We start from the raw sequence: 24,332 nt of genomic DNA on the forward strand, positions 1-24,332 counted from the left end.
AGTTTGCTCAATGTGTGTATACAGGGTGTTACAAAAATGTTCCTCCTTCAAAGAGGCGATTGCTGAGGTCATTTGAAGTAACTTTTTCCTTTGCGAAAATGTTCTCCGTGGCTTCGTTCAGGAGTTATTACGGAAAAACGTGGACCAATCAGAGGTGAGGTTAGAACGGACGGGTTCCGGCTCGGCCAATGCCTGTCGCTGAGTCACAAGCCGCCCGCCATAGCCGCGCTCCGATTGGTCCGCGTTTTTCGTTAATAACTCCTGAACGAAGCGACGGAGAACATTTTCGCAAAGGGAAAAGTTACTTGAAATGACCTTAGGGACCCCTTCCTTCAAGGAAGAACATTTTTCGACCCTACGGAGTATTTTATTTTATTTAAAATATTGAGAACGCCAGTCCCAGTATTTCAATCTGAGGAATAAAACTGTCGGCCATGGCGAACGAACGAAAACGCTTTTATAATGGTCAAACGAGGCAATTTTCCAGATTAATCGGTAAAAAGAGACAATGCAGAGGCGGAGGTCGAAAATAAACGTCCGGTATTGTTCTTCGCAGGTCACAATGGCGATTGTAGGAGGGAAATTGAATTTTCGAGGCTTTGTAGAGATTGTTCGGCGGTCAGCTTCGAGAAAATAAAACGCGTGGGTGGCGCGGTTATGGTCACGAGTCGACAACTCGATAGCCATGGGCGAAAGGCGAAAGCGCGTCCTTATCGCTGAAAGCTGCGCGATCGAATTGCGTTATCGGCCATCTTTCGCGTTGCTTTTTTAGTCTCTCGTTCCTGCAAACTTCGTTATTATTATAGAAGAAGAATGATCATTGCAGAATGTCGAAATTGTCGAAAATGTCCGTCCCACTGCGATGTCGCTGAAAAATTGCTGGAAAATTGATGGCGAATTTCCCGCAACATGTTACCGGACAAAGTTGAAACTGCTTCGTGGGTCAAAGGGCAGAAGCTTTGCTCGTGGAATAATATCGGATATGCGCTGTGAACTTGGCTCTGCGAGAGCCAGAGCAAATAGTTGGATAGTTCGAGTCGATACGGGGACCGCGTTCGAGAGGGAAAATGTATAGTAATTTTCGAACGTGGTCGGGAAAGTGTGAGCTACTTGGTTATCGGGGAATCTCGTTTTTTAATTCGTTTTTCACTTTTCGAATAAATGGTTTTTAGGGGAGTTTCGCATGCAATGTTCCAAGCGAAAATTCGAATCGATATTGTGAAGTTAGTATAGTGGATATCGAGTCAGTGATGTTAAATTCCAATAGCAATTTCGAGGCTGAACTTCTTGAAGTTCTGAATTACTGTTATCGGTAGATTTAGAGCCCTACGGAACCGTAGGAGAGGGCTGAAAGGTCGAAGGGTTGGCAATGGAAAAACTCGCAGAAAAGTAAAAAACGTGCCAATTTTCCACGAGAGCAGATCAAAGAGTAAAAGAAATTGGACAGGAAAATATTAGAAACGTCCAATCAACTCACTTAGCTTCAAGGGCCAGTGCAAACACTCCAGCAGCTTCCGGTGCAGCGGCTGACGTCCCGCTATGCGTCCTGGTGCATTCACCGTACAGGTCAGTGGTGGCCTGGGGAAAGAAAAAAAGAAAAACGCGTCACAACCTGGTCTCGGTTAATTACGATCTTCCATCTCCTAACCGAAATTAAAATTCAACCGTTAACCGGTCCACCTTGTTATGGGAACGTCCGCCATTTGCATTTTAATGCTGATTGCGTGACCTGATACTTTATGTTCGCGCCGGTGCATACGAGTTTGCTTGCACTATTTAAGCAGATGATTATCTCCGGTCTCTCTTGTTGCTATTTGTGTAGTTACTCTATTTACATATATAGTCACACTATTTTAATACTATTAATAGTATTATTTTAATAATTTTTTAAAATTGTACCGTGTACTCCAAATTATTATTATTGTAAACACTGTGTTTGTAAAACACTTAGGTGGAAAATTGTAAAGATGAAATATAATAATAGGTTAGAAAATAAGAAAGATAATATTTTATAAAATATATAAATATATTACGACATGATAATGATAAAAAATGTATAAAAGTGTAAAGTAAAGTAATTTATTGCTGAACTCGATTGCAAGTATCGCGACGTATTTAATTAAATGGAACGAGAAAACTGGGAGGAACAATTGGAACGGAGTGTAATTAATTAAAAACGCTCCCGGGCTGCAAAACAGTTAAACACACATTACCCAGAACAATCTGTCCAAGGCAGAAAGCAGAAACATTGCATACGATGTTTTCTCTCCGACTATGGACCGTTTAATTTAGTTTACAATATTCTTTTACAAGGTTGAAAATTAAAAAATTTCATTCTGCCTTTCTTACTCATTTTTTCCAGGTAGAAACGCTTCTTTTTCAGTTGCAATGAGATTTGAAAAGCAGCTTGCCCGAAAGTTCCAACATGATAAATAAAAGAGAAAAAAAAGGAAGGCTTTTTGGAAAATTATTTGGCGACAAATTTTACGTAGCGACCCGTCGTATTCTTGCAAATTGGAATCATTCACAAGGTTGCAAATTAAACATTCCATTACACTTTTCTGTCGAATTTTTTCGTGTAGAAAAATCCTCATTGTACATGGCAGCTTTCATAAAAATTGCAAAGAGGATGAATAAAACAGAGAAAAATCTGCAAGCTAAATTCTTTGGCGGTTAATTCATGCCAGTCACAAGCCGCGATGTTACAAATTAAATTTTTTGCAATGTTGCAAATTAAAAATTCCATTACAGCTTCCTGACAAACTTTTTGCTAGTAACCATGCCCTTTTTCAGTTGCACTGCAAATTAGAATGCAGCTTGTATGCAAGTCACAAAATGATAAATAAAAACAGAAACCTATGAAGACCAAATTATTTTTTAAAACAGCGGCGAGTCCTTGCAAACCGAATTCTTCCACGTAGTCGCAAATTAAAAATTCCACTCTACCCTCCCGCCAACTTTTTTCATGAAAAATCATCCCCTTCTCAGTTCCAATGCAATTCAAAATGCAGTCTGCACAGAAAATCACAAAAATAAAGTTCGACAGCCGAATTGTTTTTCGATAAATTCGAAACAGCGAAAAATCCTCCGGGTAGTTTCAATGTCGATCGATTTCCGCAAACAAGCGAAAATCGATCGCAAACCGCTCGATTACAGCGATTGAATGCATCGAATTCCCAGAGGCGATTAAACGCTCCATTTCGGAACGACGTAATTTTCTTGGATCGTGGTCATGTGACCCGTGGGAACAGGCAAGTTTCCGCATTAAAAAAGTTCGCTTTCGGTTGGCGATAAAGTTGCGATAAAATGGCGTCGTAAACGCGAAGGACGCACTCTCGCCGTCCAGGTTCTGCACGTTGCCTTTTACGGGGAATTGCTTAGTCACAAGCACAATTTTCCAGGCATATTAATACACGTACTTGGCAAACCAGGACATGAGAAACGATTATTCAACAATTTAGCAACATCTCACCGCGGAATACTCAAACTAAAAATGTTCTCCACTTCAATACCTAACTACCAGAAGCAGACAATACAATTCGGTATTTAAATTGTGTCTACAAAATTCCATTAGCAATGCAGTGTTTTCTCTATATATGTCGCCGAGGTGTAGATGATAAACGTCACGGAATTATCCCCACTATACCACTACCGTGAGGGGAAGCTCTAGAAGCCTCGGGCACCGAGGAGTGTAAACTCGGGTGTGTCTCCTGGACGATACATGTCACTGGCAAGACCCGTCTCGTTGACATATATCGTGAATTCGCTGTAATTCTTAAGTTTCGCTGTAGCAAGGTTTCCAGTTCGCACGACCCCCACAGCCCCAAGTTTCTTCTTTTATTTTCTCCACCGCTCGAGCGTGAAATCCCCGTAGGTGAAGGGGTTGGGGAAAATCGCGTGGACCGTGCTCGCCCATAAAATCTCGACTATGGGGCACGGAAGCCCACAAGAACGTGGCGCGATCTGCGTCGTTGTCGGCCAGGGTCCAGTTAACGACCGAGACTGTTACATAAAAGGCAGCCGGCCGGTCTTGCACATTTTCCGCAACATCGACGCCGCTTCTCACGGTCCACGTGTTCGCGCTTACTGGAAAACAGCTCTCGATTCGACGCGTTTCCTGGTACGAGAAACGCTATGCAGGAAGCTTCCTCGTAGCTGTGAATTCCGCAACTAATGTGGTAACGCGAATTAAAAAGAGTAGAATTTACCCCCAAAATTAGAATGCACCCTTTCCCCCGAGCGTCCCGAGAGACGCGTGCAATGTTTCGCGCGACCGTTAAACAATGCGCAAAATCCGCGGTTCGGTCTCCGAGGAAACGGTATGGCAAATATGCCTGTTCTCGGCGAATCCTCGGCGGAGTCTCAGCTTTGTTGCACACGTTCCGCGAGGTTTCTGTTTGTCGAGCTTCTGCGTGCTCAGTCTTTGTTCGATCAATCTTTGCGCTGTCGGGAGGCGATCCCTCGCGGCCAAGATGGCAGGCACCCAGCAAAAGGACAGCGACGCGGTTCCTTTGACCGTGGACAAGCTTCCGAGGATCGATCGATCCTCCTGTGAACCGTGTCCACGAGGCCGCGGTGGCTAGTTTACCAGGGTCCCGGCAAACCTTTGCCAACGAGAATTCCTCGCTGCCTTCCAGGAGATAATCCCTCGGCGATGGATGCCCGAGGGACCCAGCCCCGATAGCGTGGGACGCGGCTCCTCTCTATCGAGACTCTTAAGTCGGATCAACGACGACTTCTCAACAGACCCGGGCTCCGGACTCGCTGACATACCGCGGGCCTCTGTGATGTGTTTTTATCGATCAGTTGCCTCGGACAACAAAAGAGCCCTCCCGGAGACGGCTCGCGAGCTGAACTTGAGATTTGCGAACTTGGGATTTATTTTGCTGATTTTTCTACGACTTTTAAGATTTATAATTTTGTATGCAATCTCGCCATGTTCCTGCCATGCACTTCCAAAGTCACTGTACCGAATATTGAGTCGATAACAACGGTAGTAAACGAGAAATGAATCAGACTTTAAAAGGTTTGAGGTGGGAGTAAGTAGTATAGCCACGCGATTTGTCAGACAGGAAGATATTGTGTCCATCCTTACTATTTTCTCCAACATTTACCCCTCTATTATTATTTATTATTGCCTACCGTTATATATATATATATATATATTTTCAAGGATAAATTGACAATTGCAAAGAAATTATATTTAGCGATTAATAAAGGCAGTCTGACGTTCCTAAATTCTTTTTCTGACCCACGGAACGAATGGCCGAGTGGAGTGATTCATAAAATCAAAGGAACTTTTCCCCCCTCCAATTTTCACCCCTACCTGTCAAGATCATCCCTTCTAGATCAACCCTGTTCCATCATCTCTCCTCTTCCCACGCAGTTGCGTGTCTTTCAAGGTGATATGGAAGGGGTGCCATTCCCTTACAATTACACTTCGTTATTAATAATTTACGGCACCCCATACACGCCGGGAATAACTGAAGAAACTCGCGTGGGTGGGAAGAGGATACTAACGAGGGTATACGTTCGTGTTACATAAAATTTTGCTGAATCCTGCACACGAGATGGTGCTCACCTCGGTGATACCTCGGAGCTTCGAAGTTAAGGGTTGAAATCCAGAGGGTGCAGAGAAAGAATTTCTTTTCTAGATTGGGTACCTCTTCAAACGGAAAGTTCAACAGTAACAAGCAAAAATTGCAGGAAAATTCGTAAGATTTTCCGTGATCACTGGATCCGGGAGATGTTGATTTATACCGAACACGATCTTCGCGCAATCTCGGCGTGTTCATTCTAATTAGACATCCTTTGTAAGGCCATTAGCTGCGGAGCCTTCCGGCCGGTTGCGAACCGTGCTTCAGTGGAAAATGAATCGACCGTCCGATCCCTTTGTTCGCGAGAAACCAGGTCGTTTGGAGGGGAGACTTGAACATTCCGCAGTCCGCAAGATATTTATCAATATTTATGCATTTCCGAAAACAAAGGTTCCAGCTAGTCCATTGTATCAGGAGATCCGATTGTAAGCGCATAATTATCCCAACATGTTCGCGGTACAATGAAAATATACTGCGAAACAAACGGGATCAGAAAAATACGAAAATTCCCTTGCGGCTGACCAATCGCGTGCCTACACTACTTCCCATCCGTATAAACTGCTTTTTATCGTTTGAATAACTTAGTATCATTTATGATAATTTACTACCGAATAAGTAGTACCTATGTCCAACCGAATAAACCATTCAAAACATTTTATTAAACGAATGTACAATTATTTATACGACAACAAAATTTTCATTCGGTTTGGAAAAATTCTCTTCAATTTTTTTCCCCGTCTACAAAATTGGCCTCTGCAATATTTTTGTAGATAGTAAAAAAATGATTATCTAACATTTTTCTATTGGCAATAACAACGGATTCGTGCTGCGTACACGGAAAATTCGTTCACCTTTCAATATTTTAGATTGACTCGTCGCTGAATAAAAAAAGAGGTGACGAAAGGAGACAAAAGGACCTCAAACATTTGACGCAACTGTCGGATGTCGTCACGGTTCCCAGGTTTCCTTGCCAACGGAGCCAGAACAGGCGAAGCCCGAGGCTGAAAGCTCGGACAGCACGGGTTTAGCGTACTCGTCGCGAAACAATGAGTTCGAGGATCCGTCGTAGTCCTCCACAGCTTCGCAAAGATCATGCGAATTTGCATCGAAGCGAGCGAGTGAGAGAGAGAGAAGAGGTAGAGAGGAAAGGATCTCCAGAGGAATTTCCAGCCTGCTTTTATTCAAATCGCACTCTGCCTCGCGCCGCGAGATTCCTCGACCCGTGTTCGCATGGTTAATTTATTTTTACCTAACGCCCCCGCGCTGCACAGACAAGTCGGAAATTTACCTTGCGCGTCCGTTGTTCTGGAATAACCTGCACGTGCAGAAATTCCATCGGAGTTCCAGGTGAGTTGTGCAATTTTTGCTAGCGTCTTCCATAACTTTCTTCACAAATACCTTTCGCAAACATTTTTCGCAAGCTCTTTTTCCTCCTCGCGAACGAAACGATGTTTACTTACGAACGTGTGCGAGAAATCGACCCCTCACTGTCTCAGACTGTCACTGTAATTTATTTTAATATCGACCTTAATGCACGCTGTCTTCGGTCGATTTTAGTAACTAAACATCATTGGGAAAGCACTCCTGCAAAAACGCGCAGTTTCGATTGTTTACAATTTGGCTTAACTTCACCTAAGGAATTTTACCTATAGATTTTGATGAGAAATAGTGACTGAAATTTTGAACTAGTGATTGCCTAGAATTGAAACTTGGATTTCCGGCATTTCCTCGCCAAAATCTACAGGACTACATAAAAAAAGTTAAAAAATTTCTGGTTTCCTGAGGGAAAGTTTATCCTGTATTTTCTTCTCCTTTATTGTATATAGTGTGTTGACATGCATGGAGCACAGGGATTCTTCTCACGAATGCGTAAAATCCTCTCTCGTTAGATACACGAACACTAAAAACACCAAATTACTACTAATTTCGGGACAACGACTTGCTACACTATCATCACGTAATAAAATTAAGGAAGCACTTGAATGGGAAATCGTGGAATAAATTCGATTAATGGCGCACATACCGCGCTGTCATGAATCTCCCAGAAAACGTTGCCGGACACACTCAGGTGATTTTTATAAGTCATTACGGGCCAGTAAACCGTTAGTGCTCGCTTTCAGCGTTGAAAAAAATTCGATCCTGGGTGCAACGAAGTTATGACTCCCGTAATCGATAACAACTCAAGGCTCTCGAGCGGCAAGAAATCGCCAGTTAAGCTGCCAACAGGCGCATTAAACCAGGAAGAAGCATTAACGGGGTGCTAAGTCCGCGTTTTTAAAGTTCACCGCCAGGGGCGGCACGAATCGCTTCGGAACTTTCCAATCCTTCGCAAAACAATGAAATTCGCCGAACAATCGTCGCGTATAACTGGAGCTTTTCGAATAGCAAGGACACTTTAATAAATCCCGGGCGAGCAACAATTCTCTCTCTCTCTCTCTCTCTCTCGAGTTACAGCAGAAACTTTCGGAAATCTTTGGAACGTCCCCGAGCCGAGAATGAAAAGTTCGGATTCATTAGGGTCGTCTCGAAACTTTAGATTCCTTGGTAATTCTGAGTTATGGCTGTCCCTGGGGAGTGGCTTGAAGCCTTTGGAACGGGATCAAGATGTGCCGCGCAGCCCGATGAACATCTTTTGTTGGTTTATGTAGTTTTAATGAAGGTTAATGACTGTTCAGCTCTGTTTAAAGACCTTTTTCATCGAGAAATTATCCTCGGTCGCAGCTTTCGTGCAAAGATTTTTTATTACTGTTCATTAAGAAATTAATGTATCTGTCTCTCGAACCATAGCTTTTGTAAATCAACTCACAATTTAGGTGTTCCGCGAGGAAGAACAATTTTTAACAGCGTTACTGATAGAGGAATATTGTCGAAACTTTTTTCATGCATAAATCAGGGTTACAACTGTCCAATGAAAAAATCTCGACTGAAAATAAAAGGTGCAAGGTGATTTTACAAAAAATATTGTAGAATCTTCTATCCCATTTTTGAAATATTTTTCATGCAGAGGGTAAACAGGAATTTTTAATAATGTTACTAGTAAAGGAATGTTGCTGTAACTTTTCTAACGCATAAACCAATATTAGAACTGTGCGACAAAAAAGTTCCGACTGAAAATGGAAGGTACAATTTTGTGAAAAAAATTTGTAAAATCTTCTACCCCATATTTTTCATGCAGGGTGTAAACAGGAATTTTTAAAAGTGTTACTAGTAAAGGAATGTTGCTGAAACTTTTCTAACGCATAAACCAATATTAGAACTGTGCGACAAAAAAGTTCCGACTGAAAATGGAAGGTACAATTTTGTGAAAAAAATTTGTAAAATCTTCTACCCCATATTTTTCATGCAGGGTGTAAACAGGAATTTTTAAAAGTGTTACTAGTAAAGGAATGTTGCTGAACTTTTTCTAACGCATAAACCAATATTGGAACAGTGCGACAAAAAAGTTCCGACTGAAAATGGAAGGTACAATTTTGTGAAAAATATTTGCAAAATGTTATTTCGGGGACATTTCTCACGCAACAGTTGAAAAGAGGTGTACAAATTGGGAGGTTGAAAACATTTGAAACAGGTAAATGGACGAGCCAATTAGTCGCGTGACGACTTACCACTCCAATGTTAAGGTCCTGGGCGCCGTTGCTAAATGTCGAAGCCAGAGTGCTCGAGCAGCTCTCGTCGTAATGCGCGTTCTGGCCGTCGTTGATGGCGCTGTTAATGCTGACAGTCCACATACTCGCAGCATATCCGTCGCAATTGCAATCGTCCTCCTCGCCCCCATCCCCTGACGCCCACACGTAAATATTTCCCAGGCCTCTCCGCCCCTGCAAAACAAAAATCCGTGCTCAAAACCCGTCGCGTTCCTCCGCAATTTTTACAGGTATCCTATCAGGACCTTAAAAAATATTTAAAATGACAAGGACTCGTCCGGAGCAAAATCGACATAAATTCGTGCAGCAAAGGATTAATCCGAAGATAGATCTCGAACAGCTTGTGTGCACGTGGTGCACTTTTGAGCAGGATTTCAAGGCGTTAAAACCGTCGTCAGGGTATTCGATCTTACGGCCGCTATCATTATCCTTATCGCCTCGTCGCCATCTCTATTCCCGAAGGCGTGTCTCGGCTGATGGCCTGTTACAGGCTTGTAACAAGCTTTCGTGAGAGAGCGCGACTGAACGATCGGTTGTTAGAGAAGATTTCGAAGGAGGGCGTCGTTTCGTGAACGTGTAACGTCGCTAAAAGCTCCGTCGTCGAGGCTCATCGACGAACCTTCGGGAAACCTTCCCGGGAAACCTTCGGGAAGAGCACACTCCGGCAAATGGGAGCTGCTCACTGTAAAAACCTAATGCCGACGTTACAGGATACGAGCTCGTCCTGTTACCTCCGAACAGCTGGGGAAATGATCTGATGCGACACACAACAGGTGTCAGGCAAACACGTTCGATATCTGCGCGGATTCTCAATTTATTCCGTTCAATTCTGCTTAACTATCCCCTTAGACTCTACCTAATTCTCTGCCCTAATTATTCCCCTCTTTCTCTGCTGCGAATTATTTTTGCTACCATTTAATTCTGCTTCTTTTCACTTTTATTTATATCCGGTGAATGGTAGAATAAAAATGAATTTTTCAGTGAAGCACACAGATTTAAGGATTTTGTTTCAACGATCAAATCTTTCCACCGGTGAAAATATGCCGTTCGCGTTCGATACGAATAAACAAAATCGAACGCAGCGAGCAAATTAAAAGAATTTAATAACACGAATAATATAATTTTTATCCGATTAAAATTATTAGAAATATATTTCCATGTTAGTTTCCGTTTACAGTAATCAATGTGGAACATTTTCCTTTTACGCGAAGACCCACAGTCTAAGATAAAGTATAAAAGAGCCTAACGAATTTATGCATTAAACAACAGGATCTGTAACATTACGTGTTTGAAAGCTAATTGATTTTGCAAGGCGCGCGAACAACGAACGTACGTGCACGAACGAGCATCGCGAGGCGGTACAACAAAATTGAGCACGCATTCAGCAGGTGTTAATTACGCAGCTAATTAGTGGTCGAAGAGAGCAAACGGTAATTCTAAGCCGCAGGATCAGCCCTCGTCGATGCCAGTTTGTCTCTCGTTTGTAGTCCGAAATCTCTCCGGCCGGATCTCTCGATCGAACGGTCCGATCGATAGTCGATCGGATGACCTTTCTCTCCTCGAATGATCGAGCCCGTCGACAATTAACCGCGCATCCCGGTCGAACAATATTATTACGGCGTCGAGCGACAAAAACAGCAACGACAAACGACCACCTCTCCCTCTCCCTCTCCCTCCGTCGCGCATCGATCTAATTATCTCTGTAATTAGGTCTGCCGAGGCGCGTCGTCTCTCTCTCCGATGAATTATCGACGTTTTCGTTTCGAGAGACCGAGCAGTGGCCGCCGCTGATTGGATTCGGAGCAATTATTGGTCGCTCTTCGACCGACCGGTGGAAATTTCGAAAACCTTCGCTACAGGCCGGAATCGAATCACGACGAATCAGACACGAGCCCGGCGAGTCCTGCGAATCCTGTCCCTCAGGATTCTACACGATCGACAGAAACCATTTGTCTCCGTCCATTTCCACTTTTTAATTACTTTTGCACCGCTCTCGACGATTTTATTCCGACCAACTTAACACGACTTTCGTGTCGTCTAAACTTTAAACAATTTTAAACCAGTGTGTTCCTCGCGTTGAAACCTCGATTTTTCGCATATTCTCGTCAACATCTACAGGATTGTGTAATAAAAAGTTAAAAATTTCTGCGTTGCCAAAGTGAAGTTTAACCGATTTCTGTATCTTTACAGAAATTCCCGTGACAGAAATCCGTCTAACAATGAACGTTTTATTTTTTCTTTTTTCTGCTCAAAGACTTTCCTCTGGAGTCTAGCGCCAATCAAAATGAAGGAAACGGGGTCGACCGAGCAGAAAATACTTGGGTATTTCGACGAAGGTCGGATTGACAACGGGGTTAATACTCGGTCCTCTGCTTCCTCCGTCGCCTAATTGCTCGTTCGAGTACAAACATCGGTCACACGAGGACCGCAAAGAAAAACTCGTCGAGGGAAAGGAGCGCTCGCGAGGTGGTGGTGAGATCGATAGACTCGAAGGGCGCTTTGTTTACACTCGACTTAAGTGCCAGGCGAAATGACTTCCGTCGGCGAGACACGCAAGGAGACGCGCAGCGTCGCGACGCTGCGCCGACCGGAATATGTTCGCGCGGGTAATTGCCGACGTTAATTACCCGCGCGGACAATGCTGCCGAGCCGGAGCGACTTCGAGACTGTTCGTGTCCTTCGAATCCTCCACGGAAGGACTGAACAATTACTATTGCGAAGGACGCGCCGTTTTCAGTGGAAAAGGACGAAATTCAGGACGACGTGGGTTGTTGGAATAAAAAGTAGAATTTCCAGCAAGAGTCAGACAGTTCCAGCAAGAGTCATTGGTCGAATTAGGTGAGTGAATTTGTTCCTGTAAATTGTTGTGGACGTATAACAAATGGACTATGGATTTTTGTGCACCGTTCTTTCACCATTTTGCATGGTAAAAGAGGAAATAATTTGTGGAAACGATTCAGTTACACAATTTCAGTCATGCTGAAGCTGAATTAAGAACAGAAATGAATTCAATTGAACTGCAGCTTCTCGCGACAGAGGAAAAAGTTGCACAACATTTCCACAAGGGAATTGCATAATCCGTTATCTAACGATAAACGACACGCTTCTCGAGGAAACAAGTGCGCAGAACAGACCTAACAAAAGAAACAGGATTACCGGTCGACAAAGGTCAAAGTTTAACAAAGCGTAATCCGATTATTGCAGCGAGGATCCTTATATATTTATAGGAAATGCTATCAATTAAGAAGCAGCGATGTAACGAACATTTCCCTGAGCTAATTACAGAAATAATTCCTCGGAATAACTGAGTTTCAACTCAATTAATTAGTGTCGTTCAACGTTCTACGTAAAATAATTTCATTTGAGGCAAGTATTTGAAATGAGAAAATAATTCGTTTGAATTTAACGCAAAAGTTGATTGCTGGAATCAAATTATTCTTTGGAAAATAAGAACAATGAAGATACAATTGGTTGTTTGAAATAATTGTGTTATTTCGAATAAAATGTGAGCGGACCGTGATCCGCTGGCGATTAAAGTGCACTGGAACCTCACTTTTCTCGGCTAACAAAACGTGACCGTTGAATCCCGAAGAATTTTCCACGAGAAGCTGTCAGCGCGACAGCGAGAGAAGCACGCCGGAAAATTACAACGGCAAACGCGGAAAACCCGTGTTCGCAGCTTCCTTTTGTAAATGGAAAGCGGAGCAGCGGAGGGACGCGACCAAATAAAAATGTCGAGAAGTAGTTCGCACGTGGGAAATGTAAACGTCACACAGAAACGGAATGCTGATCAGCGGGAACCGTGGTCCTGGGAGAAACGAGTGGAAAATCTTCCGAGGAAATGCCAGCGGTGCGCGCGCGAACTCTTATTTGGAGCAGAGTCGGGCTTTTCGAGGACGTGTCTCGAAATTGAAGGGACCCAGCCTTGACGAAACAGTGTCACCTTGTTCCCGATAACAAATGGACTGCAGGTGTCATCGGTGGTCCATGAATCTTGGACGGCTACCATATTGAATTTACTCGGGGGAAAATGTTCGACTGGAATACAAGATGTGTGCTTCAGCGCTCTGTATGGGTGATCATAACTTTGGATATAAGAGACATTTCTGGATAAAAAAATTATGGTTATATTGTCCAAAGATTGGCAGATCTGTCCACAAAGTTTGAAATTTTTCCGTCCACCAGTTTTGCTAGAAACAATTCCCAAAGTCGCACTAGTTGTCAATAGTCAGTTTGGTTAGGACTGTAGCTAACGAAAAATATATAGCACTCTGGTTGGATGTATACAATATTTCTAGATTAAAAAATTATAGTTATACTGTCTAAGTATTGACAAATCTACCTACAAAGTTTAAAATTTCTATCTCGACTAGCTTCGTTAGAAAAAATTCCCAAAATCGCACTAGTTGTCAATAGTCAGTTTGGTTAGGACTGTAGCTAACGAAAAATATATAGCACTCTGGTTGGATGTAAACAATATTTCCAGATGAAAAAATTATAGTTATACTGTCTGAAGATTGATAAATCTGTCTACAAAGTTTAATCATTTCTATCTCGACTAGCTTCGTTAGAAAAAATTCCCAAAATCGCACTAGTTGTCAATAGTCAGTTTGGTTAGGACTGTAGCTAACGAAAAATATATAGCACTCTGGTAGGACATAAACAATATTTCCAGATTAAAAGATTATACTTATACTGTCTAAAGATTGATAAATCTACCTACAAAGTTTAAAATTTCTATCTCGACTAGTTTCGTTACAAAAAATTCCCAAAATCGCAGCACTTGCCAACGATAGGTTCCGATCGTAACTTTGAGTAACGAAAATTGAAAAATTGTTATTATTAATACCACATATTTCCGCACGAGAAAATATGCTTCACACGCTCCAAACATAGCTCTATCAGCCCGCAAAGTTACAAAACCGTACGTCCGCTACTTTCACCAGAAAAAATTGCCTTATCTCGAACATCTCACGTCCGAAGTAATTAATCGCGGCGAGCAGTGTTCCACCGTGTAGGAAGCCACGAATAGTCAAGGGCGACGACCGAAGGGTGTTAAATCGCGACCCTTAGCGTCGACCAGATCGAAGGTCGGGTAAGGGGAGACGTCTTAGGTAGAGGGAGGGGGGGGGTTGGTAGTTGGAGGATAAGAAAAACTTGACACCGAGACACGCACCTCGTTAACTCCGCGCACGATCGCCCTCATGGTCGCGTTCCTTGGACCGTCGACGGTCTTCCCGTCGTCCGTCGGTCCCCACGAGGCGCTATAAATGTCGATGAGGTCAGGTTCGTGTCCCATGCTGTTCGCTTCGATCAGGTCGGTCATGTAAGGCTGATCCAGCATTCGGATGCCGGCCACCTTCGAGTCGTACGCGACGCCCACGCCGCACACGCCATTGTCCCGGGCAGCCGCCACCTCTCCTGCGCACCTGGTGCCGTGGCTGTGGACAGAAACAACGATTTTCAATTTGTATGTTCGCAAACAAACCCCGCAGACACCTTTCAATTTGTCATTTTCTCAAATTTTTCGAGGAATTCAAGTTCGTCGAATACCGACAATAGCCTTATATTCGGGGTCCACGCAGCCACTTCCACGGCCTCCCAGAAGCTCCTGAAGAACGCGTCACGAAACGGCACGGTCACAGTCGCTTGATCATCGCGTGGCTCGCCAAAAAGGTACGGTTTATCGTGGGAATTAATCAGCCGCGATTAAAGAGTAATTACACGGGGGACCCGGGGACGATTAATTACAGGCGAGGCCGCCCTTCCTCCAGTTCCTCGTGAGAGCTCTGTGTCGCGTGTCGAGCATTCTTCAAGAAAGAACGCGAACGACGTCAGGTGTCAGAATCTGCGTCGACCATGACTGTCCCCCATCCGGATTGCCCGTAAATCGTTCGACGATAAAATTGATTAACAACGGGGAAAATATGAAATCGTCGTGATCGTGGGAAATACGATCGACGTCGTGGAATTCACTGCGACAGAAACATTTCCCAGGCGGGTATTGGAAATTCCGCTGGCAGACGCCGCCGGAAAATTGCAACTATGAGCTTTTCTACTGCGAGACAAACACGGGGAGCAACGAACAGGAAGAATTTGCAAGCTTCGAAACCTCTTGGGACTCGGACGCATTTCAGAAGTAGAAAGTTAAGAGAACTTCGAGAGAAAATGGTTGAAAATTGATAAACCATCTGAAAGCGACGAGGTGCAGTCCTATAGTTATCACAAAAATTTTCGAAAATTTCCAAGCCCTCGGTAAACCACTCCGGGATCAAATCTAACGGCAAATGTTACTGGGGAAAATTCGCAAAATGCAACCGCAAATCTGAAATATCTGCTCGCACGCTCGAGGAATTGGAGTCGTCGTACTTTTTACGCGCAGCGATTTTACGGGGGTGGGGGGTGGGGGGGTTCGTTCTTTTATGGCGTTGCTTTCATAATGCTCGTCGAAGCCGTCCTCGTAGCTCGGTTTACTGCGGGGTTCGAATTGCGCCGATAAAATCAAGAAACGAATCCCATAAAGAGCACAATGGCCGTCGTCTTACACGTGACGCGGAGCGACGTCGTGCGCGAAATCGCCAAGTTTCTCCGTTAAGTAAATAAGGCGACCGTCGGGCTCGAGGTCGGCCGTGCAATATCACGGATTAACAAATTCCCCGTGAACGACCGTCCGGGAAACGCTATAATCAATTTCGCGTTCGTTTTCCTCGTTAAACTCGTTCTACCTTCGTTAACGGGGAGGGGGGAGCGGGGTGGAATGAAATTACAACAGCGCGACCAGCTGCGGGGTCTGTTAAAACTCGACTGAAACTACTGGCCGATACAGTGGAAGAACTATACGAATTCCGAAACACTGGCGATTGATTCATTTCGATGGCGGAATAATTATAATTGCAGGGGATCCGCGAGCAATTTGTTTGGTGTAACGACACTCGTTCCAAGATGCAGAAATTCGCGGAGATCTCGCTGGTAATTTATTATTACTCATTCCTTGCATATACATGTCAAAAATATTTATTGCTATTTTGAATAATTGATTTAGATTCATTTTACGGTATCAATGAACATAGGTACGTTTCTAGTGCAGCACTTTGATTGACTATAACTTTCGATGTAATCGTTATTTTTGGATCGAAAAATTATTTTTATGTTCTTCAAAGATTGACAAATCTACCTACAAAATTTGAGATTCATATCTCTACCATTTCGATTGGAAAAAATTCTCAAAATCGTATTCGTCGAAGCTTTTTAGCTGCAGGGGTATGATAAAATTGTTAATATCGGAATATTTATAAGACTTTTCTGGATTTGAAGAGTAATAATAGACCAGCGAGTCCTTTGAAATTTAGAACAAAAAGAAGGCCGGTGGGAGTGGACCCAGCGAGATATTAAACATTTCGTTTGAATCGCAGCGAAAGGGACGAGCTCGCAGACTATAGCGCATTCTTTGAGGATGATAATCGAACTTTCCGTAGAGGAACTGAAGCGAAGGAAATGACAGAAGACTGAACTAGTTGAGGCGCTACATTTTTCCGATCCTTTCGATGGAAACATGCTTGTCAGTGGCCCAGGTTCGCGGAAATTGCTCCGGAACTTACGTAAGCCCGTTGCCCCCCCCCCCCCTCCAAAGAGTCGCATTCTTAACTCGGGAACATTATTTCCCGCGTAATTCCAGGAAACGTTTCTCTGGATTCGACCAGGAAACATTCTTCCCGGAATCCTCTACGACGATCCGTAAAGCCACACTGTCACTGTTAGGGAATCCTCATTCAGGAACCGAGGACATAATTCAGAATCGAATACTGTATACTATACTCAAAATTAGGGGGGGTTTAAGTCATCGCTTCGCTGGTTTCTCATTTTTTTTTTTATAAAATACAAACCCTTGAACTTTCCAATTTTTCAGAAACTTCCCTGCTTTCCAATCGCGTTCAGAGCGCAGCTAGGAATTTTTATCTCGGAAGTCGTTTGTCGGATCGAGTTGAAATTTTTTTACTTTGATCAGGAAGGTTTGGTCTAATGCAAAGAATTTTTGCACATTTTAAAGTTAATTTCCTAATATTAAGAATTAATGATTTATTAGTCTAATTCCTTGAGAGTAAGATTAATATATGGATTTTTACTTTTTGAATATTGCAACGAATTGTTTAAGCAGTATTAACGACATTTTTATCTTCTTTACATCTTGATACAACCTCTAACAAAAAGAAGAAATTTGTTCAACTTAAATTGTCTAAAATAGTTGATAAAAATCTGTATTTACGTAGAGTCCCGCAATCCGCTGATAAAACAAACCTAATTCTTCTCGGTTACTTTAAATCCACAACGTTTCATTGAAATCGACGAATAAAAGTTTTCCCGGAGGAAAGGCGATTTTCCACTGTCGAGGAAAAACTTTGGAATCCTCCGCCTCGAATATTATCCCTCCGTTTTCTTTAATAGCGATGTTATCTTCGATCATCGAAGGAAAACGAAGTTCTCTTTGTACTGCGAAAGGGCTGACGGCGGATCATATTTTCCTGCGCTGACAGTGTAATCATCGAAGCAAGAATGACTCTAATTATTACTCGGCAATCATTAATCACGCGACCGCGACGACCTTCTGCTCTGAGGTACGGTTTCACGAGTCCGGAAGGTAGATTATTTCTGCAAAGACATCGTATCCCGCAGATTATTGTCCCGCGTAAAGCGTGATTTACGCGGGTGCCGTAGAAGTCCGGGGATTATGGTCGTTCTCTGGCTGAATTATGCTGTTGGGGCGAGTTATGCGCTTGTAATCGATTTTGGAAACGGTGGAAATTTTTAACATTATCCTTCAATATTTTTTTACAGAAAATGTTCCAAAGTAACAGGATAATCGATCACTCAATTTTTCCTCTCGAAGTACGGTATTATTAACAACTGTATCTCACCCTTATCAAAGTACACTATCACTCACCTGTTAAACCAATCATCGGTGTATCTCGGATAAGGGAAAGGATCGTTACTGCTGAAGTCGTAGGAAGCCTTGGCATTCTGTAACAAAAGAATGCGACTTGTTTATTTTATTACCATGCCGTTAACAGAAGAAAAAAAAATGTAAAGGACAAGACAGCTATTAATAATAAACGATACTCGTGCCAGCAGGTTCCGCGTGGCATTATTCAACGAGATCGCGCTTGTATAACGAGAAGACCGAATAAATTTCGGAGAAGAGTAACGAGGATTTCTCATCGCACTCTAATTGGCCATGGATACCGTCCACCGACATCATTTGCGCTGCAAAATTCTCTTTCATTAACTTCACCGACTATCGTTTGATAACGTCGACCATTAATCTTAGGCTCCTCCAAACCACTATTCCCTCCACTTTCACATTTATGACTGACCTTGCGCTTTGTTCTTGATGTTTGTGCTTAATGTTTGTGTTTGATCTTTGTGCTTGATCTTTGTGCTTGAAGTTTGTGTTTGATCTTTGTGCTTCATCTTTGTGCTTGAAGTTTGTGCTTGAAGTTTGTGCTTGATCTTTGTGCTTAATCTTTGTGCTTCATCTTTGTGCTTGAAGTTTGTGCTTCATCTCTGTGCTTGATCTTTGTGCTTCAAGTTTGTGCTTGATCTTTGTGCTTGATCTTTGTGCTTAATCTTTGTGATTGATGTTTGTACTCGAAGTTCGTGCTTGATCTTTGTGCTCAATCTTGATGCTAGATGGTTACGATTAATTTCTCGTTTGATCTTTGTTCTTCGTTAATTTGTATGGAGGATGTTTATGCTGAATCAGATCTAAAAATCTGAATATATACATCCTCACCATATTCACCAACATTAATATCAATCGTGACTGTATAGAAGAAGCGAAGTGAAAATAAAGTTCAAAGGATCGAAAAAAGGACATCCTGGGAACGCAGCAGAGTTATGTCCCTGGACAGATAACTTTCATTCCCCCAACAGATGCACCCGGTCTACTGATAAAACTAATTAGAGAGCCCAGCGAAATTTTTCCTCATCGAGTTTCACGACGTAAACTTTCGCCCCGCATTGTCCGCCAGTCGCACAAAGTTGATCAGCAGTTGCAGCGAGAGGCACGTGCAGGTTGCATTGTCTTTTCGCATCCGTGTCTCACCTTTCTCGGTGGAAGACGTGTCGCATTGTCGACCAGCTGTCGCATTAAACGAACCGGCGACGGAATACACACACCCGGCCGAGATATAACATTATTTTCCCATTATTTCATCCAGCCATTTTTCCTTGTAAAACGTGCTCCACCCGCCAGGTGACATTTCGCATCTTTAACAACGGGATCCTTTGAACGTGCGCGCTTCGAACTCTTTGGATCTGGAATCGTGTCGAGCATTCGTTTCCAGTGTTGGAACAATGCCGGATACTATTTATTCAACGTCGCTTCTGCGTAATATTGTCGGACTTGCCCCTTTGTCGACGGGGAATATTAATGCTGGATATTAATGCTGAATCGAATTTTCTTGCTTGATGAGATTTTATTGTACGTCGCTTTTCATGAGGTTATACTGTTCCTCTGTTGCTGTGGATGTGGACTGTTCCGTGTGCTGGAACTTCATGCTCAATTTTTACGTTTAACCTTCGTGCTTCACTTTAATATTTATATTTTTGTCCCAAATGATTTCCAGTGAAAATAAAATGGTATTCATACAATATCATGCATCGTGTGAACTGCGTGGACACTTCATAAGACGGAGAGAAAGAGTTGCAGCAATTTAGGGGGAAAATGGACCAAGCATTTCAGGCAAATCGAGACGAGAACCGATTTTCTCCGCCTCGAAGAACGTCCGACGAAAAGGGAGACTTTCTAGATGAAAAATGGCGGTCGTACTCACGTAGTTGTACTTCAGGTCCGGATGCATGTAGTCGACACCTGGAACAGAGAAAAAGAAGAAGGTCAGTTGCGCTATACTTGAAGCAAACGGGGGCAAGGTGGGATTACCATTGCTCGTAAAAATCAGTATTTCGCTGCGCACATCGGAATTGTTGATAAAATCAGTATTTCAAATCTATTTGAAAGCTATCTGCGTTGAATTGCAGGCCTCTCCAATTCAATCCATTTGAAAGCTATACAATTCTAAAACTGAATATGAATTTTTCAAACGTTTCGTGCCATCTCGAAAAAAGCTTTTAACCGATTGAAAAATGTGAAAGTGCGTTTGGAAGGAGAACAGTGGATCCGTGAAGCGAAATAAAGCGCCCACGCAACGAAAATTTATTTTCCAGGTAAAACTGCGCTTGAAACTGGTGCGAGAGGACTCGTTTTGCAGTCCAACTTAGCAACCCAATAACATTATTTATAAATAATTTCAATGGACAAGTGACCAATGTTACAAGCGGTTACAAGATTCCCGGAGAGCCAGTAATTGCAAGCCAGAGCCAAAGTTCGCGACAAAGATTAATCCTAGCTCCAGGAGCAATTAACAAGAAACTAATCTAGCTTCCACGGGCATGTTCCGTTCTCTGGAACCGGAAATCCAATTCGCCAATTAACCCTCGCGCCAAGGACACGACGGGAAACCACAAATCCATCCTCGATCCCTAATCGTGCGACAATTTACACAAATTTCTATTACAATATTAAAAAAGAAAAAATGCACAATTGGACCGTACGAATGCGTAAAATGTTACACGCACACTAGCAGAGCGATTCGCGAGCAACGGGAACTCTTGAAACAAGAGAACACGCTCGATGGAAATGGTAACATGTTGACGTGAAAGCTGATCAAATTGCGGAAGACCGATACTGTCGAGACACGGAGTCACTGTCGACTCCCTGTCAAGCCTCCTGAAGGATTTACACAGAGGAAAAATCCTTAGTTACAAGCACATTTCACTGCAAAACATTGCGCCGCCGTTGTCGTTGTTGGTCAATTAAAGATTGTTCGACAGACCTCGAAGAATACGAAACAAGAGTCCCTCGAAATAAAAAGATTCTGCCCCCTACAAAAATAAAAACTTGTTCATAATTTTCGACGTGTTACAATTAATTTTTCGACTGAAACAAAATTCCTATAAATAGATAGAACCTTTCTCGCGAGATTAAAAAAGTAACAACTCAATCCAGCCAATAGTTACCGAGATAAAAATATACGAGTACAACCTGCTTTCGTAGAACCGTGTGGATAAAAATTGTAAAATTCCGAGATCTGTATTTTATAAATAAACTCGAAGCCGGGAAAACGATGACTTAAACTCCCTCTAATTTCACGCGAGCTACGGCATACGGCGATTTAATAAAAGTCGCATAAACTGGGGAGCGGAAATATGCGAATTGTCGCAAGCAATTTCTCAAAACGATCGCTTCCGACAGGCGGCGAGAGGAGCTCGGGGAAAATGGCAATTGATAACGCAAAATTGAAGCAGCAGCAGGTACGCAAGCCATTTTCTGGACTCCTCGGGGCATTCGCAATTTTCCGCGATTAGCGGGACACCGTGTTGACGGAGAGCGGCGACTGAAATCGATAGAAGCGTCTGATAAGCGGCAAAAGACTGAAATCCTTAACGAGCAGCGTTTCTGAACACTCGAGATTATAGTTTAGCAGCTCCCGAGCTTAATGAGCCTAGGAGAACGGGCAACGAATTATCGATTGCCCGCCGGCCGAGCGGAAATCCGGAAACTTGAACGCGTTTCGTAAGCAGCCGTTGCCATTATAACCCCGTTACGACAACGATCGCGCCTAGCGTTACGTCTGCGTTGCTATTACTGTTTTGTTCACGCAACACTATGAAATTAGGTCTCGAACCGTTCATAGCCCTTGATCGATGAAAACCGAGGGAGGCTGTACTTTGTCAATTTTTTAAAAAAGTATATAATCTTTTACCGAAAGATTACTATATACATCTGAACATGTACACTTTTGACTATACGTTGCGTGAGTTTCGTGAAAAAATTTGCAAAATTGCGAACCTGGCAGCCAATTTTCTGACACGTCTGAAACAGCTCCAATAAGCATAGTACCCTTTCGTCGTTCCTAGGTGAGTAAATAATTTACCTGGCGCTTTTTACAAAGAGAAAAATTTTTTCTCAGAGTTAACAAATAAGACTACCCCTTGGCAAAGCCGATTTAACATAACAACAATAATTTCTAAAGCTGCATTCGCTCCTTTATTGCATATAGTTCTGTTATGCGATATCTATTTGCAGCCTCCATTCACACAAATGTACATTTTATTATTATACCTTCTTATTGTTAACCTTAACCTAGCCGTGCACCCTGATTGTCCAACTCGGTTCCCTGTTATTTCTCTGACGGTTTCTAGTTATTAATGCCTGCTCATTCATCCTCTGCACCTCTCTCCCTTCTATTCGACTCCTCCCACCCTTACATTATTCTTTCATTTATTCTTCCCGCCTCCATATTCTTCTCCTCCTTTATCATAAATCCTCCAAAATCTCCCGCACTTTATACCGAATCTGTCTTCCAGCTGCTTGTCTTCCGAATTTATCTTTACCCTCACGAATGAACTATTAATGAGGAGTAGGGTGGACTCTGATAATTTATTTGGAAGGGCACGAATTTTTCACCGGAAAACTGTTGGGTGTATCCCGAAGTGTATACTTTCGTCTATATTTCGTGCAAGTTTCATTCAAAAATTGGTAGAATTGCGAGTATGGCAGCTAGTTTCGTGACGCGTGTTCTTAAACAGTTCCCACTGTGAAAAGACGTTTCAGTGATTGTGAATTTTGGAAATTATTCTATACCGAAAAATTGTTACATACATCTCGAAGTGCATACTTTCTTCTATATTCTGTGCAAGTTTCGTTAAAAAATTAGTAGAACTGCGAACGTGGCAGCCAATATTACGAGACCCATTCTAAAAGAATTTCCACAATGAACATACTTTTCGGTGGTTCAAAGTTGTATAAATTATCTTTCACCAAAAAATTGTTATGTACAGATTAAGCTACACACTTTAATGTACAAACTCCGCGAGTTTCGGGACAGTATTGCGAAAACTGAATTTTATGGAACAGTTTCCAGGACAGCTACATATATTTCCCGGCGGGTTTTCAACGAGTTTTCTGTTTTTCTATTGTGCATAGTCCTCGAAACGGGAAAGAATACCCACACAAATGACCCCGTTGACGATATATCTCCACAGAAGTGGGCCGATCACGTCGGTCCTGATCCAGTGGATTGTTCTCTGTCGGCAAGCACCGCGGAACGTGTCAGGTTCTATTCGATTTAATCAATTTGTATCGAGAAGCCCGGGTACGAATGTTGCTTCGAATATAATTGGATTGCCTCTGGAAAATCAGGTCGAGCCGCGGGCGACAACATTCGGCCAATTACCGGCACGATGAATTCTCGTCGAATGTTAAACAATCGATGACGCGTCGCGCACGATTAAATATTCCCGTTCACACAATTCATTCGATCTCCTCCACGAGTCACCGCAAATTCGAAAATACGAGACACAAATCTACAGAGAAAAATGAACATCTCGGAACAGTATAAATAATTTAAATTAACAGAATTACGCTACGGCAACGTCGTCGGTGGATTATCTCATCAGGACGCGCAATCGCAGCGGCCATGACTGCGAGATTCGCGTAATCTAAATGCGATTTCGTTAATGAGATCTCGGGAAGTCTGCCGGAGTCTAAATCCGCGAGTCTATTAAGCAAATCAGGATAACAATTACGAGAAACACTGTAAGATTAAACCAGGAGACGTACGACGCCTCACCTTCTCTCCAGCAACGTGAAACCTGAACTATACCGGTCGCCGACGACAACGTGACCATTGTTAATGGCTGCCGGGGTCCCGTTTCAAAGTCCACGATCAGTCGATGCTCAGAGCCTCGGGATCTTCCACCTTAAACAATCTAAGTCTCCTATCTCTCTCTCTCTCTTTCTCTGTTGTCTCTGAGCTGGGTCACGTTCGCCCCCGCAATCTCAACTACCTGTTACGTCTTAGTTCACAACGTGACTCCAGAAGCTATCGGTAAATTAGCCAGCTTCAGCTACCTTCACCTATCAGGTGACCGGCAGTTCTTGCCGTTCTCATCGGGAGAGACAAACGAACACCGAACTGAGTCCTGCAGCACCACCAGAAAACGTTCCAACAATTTCGGAAAATGATTATTTCTT

The 24,332-nt window shown here is 42.9% G+C and overlaps 4 protein-coding genes across 4 annotated transcripts in view; 2 read left to right on the forward strand and 2 right to left on the reverse strand.

The window, feature by feature from the left end:
- The window catches only part of Stl (ADAMTS metallopeptidase stall), a 313,677-nt gene that overhangs the window by 249,523 nt on the left and 39,822 nt on the right, over positions 1 to 24,332 (reverse strand). The window lies entirely within an intron of this gene.
- The window catches only part of LOC143361460 (dnaJ protein homolog 1), a 253,582-nt gene that overhangs the window by 194,984 nt on the left and 34,266 nt on the right, over positions 1 to 24,332 (forward strand). The window lies entirely within an intron of this gene.
- The window catches only part of Psr (bifunctional arginine demethylase and lysyl-hydroxylase PSR), a 175,134-nt gene that overhangs the window by 94,689 nt on the left and 56,113 nt on the right, over positions 1 to 24,332 (forward strand). The window lies entirely within an intron of this gene.
- Amon (prohormone processing protease amontillado) overlaps positions 1 to 24,332 on the reverse strand; it is a 57,699-nt gene that overhangs the window by 11,583 nt on the left and 21,784 nt on the right. The window contains exons 4-8 of the mRNA XM_076800451.1: positions 20,071 to 20,108; positions 18,180 to 18,256; positions 14,418 to 14,682; positions 9,203 to 9,415; positions 1,478 to 1,578 (exon numbers count right to left, since the gene is read on the reverse strand). Coding sequence (XP_076656566.1) covers positions 1,478 to 1,578; positions 9,203 to 9,415; positions 14,418 to 14,682; positions 18,180 to 18,256; positions 20,071 to 20,108 — 694 coding nt within the window. The remainder of the gene's footprint in view (positions 1 to 1,477; positions 1,579 to 9,202; positions 9,416 to 14,417; positions 14,683 to 18,179; positions 18,257 to 20,070; positions 20,109 to 24,332) is intronic.

This window comes from Halictus rubicundus, chromosome 15, assembly GCF_050948215.1.
Source record: "Halictus rubicundus isolate RS-2024b chromosome 15, iyHalRubi1_principal, whole genome shotgun sequence".
NCBI lineage: Eukaryota > Metazoa > Arthropoda > Insecta > Hymenoptera > Halictidae > Halictus > Halictus rubicundus.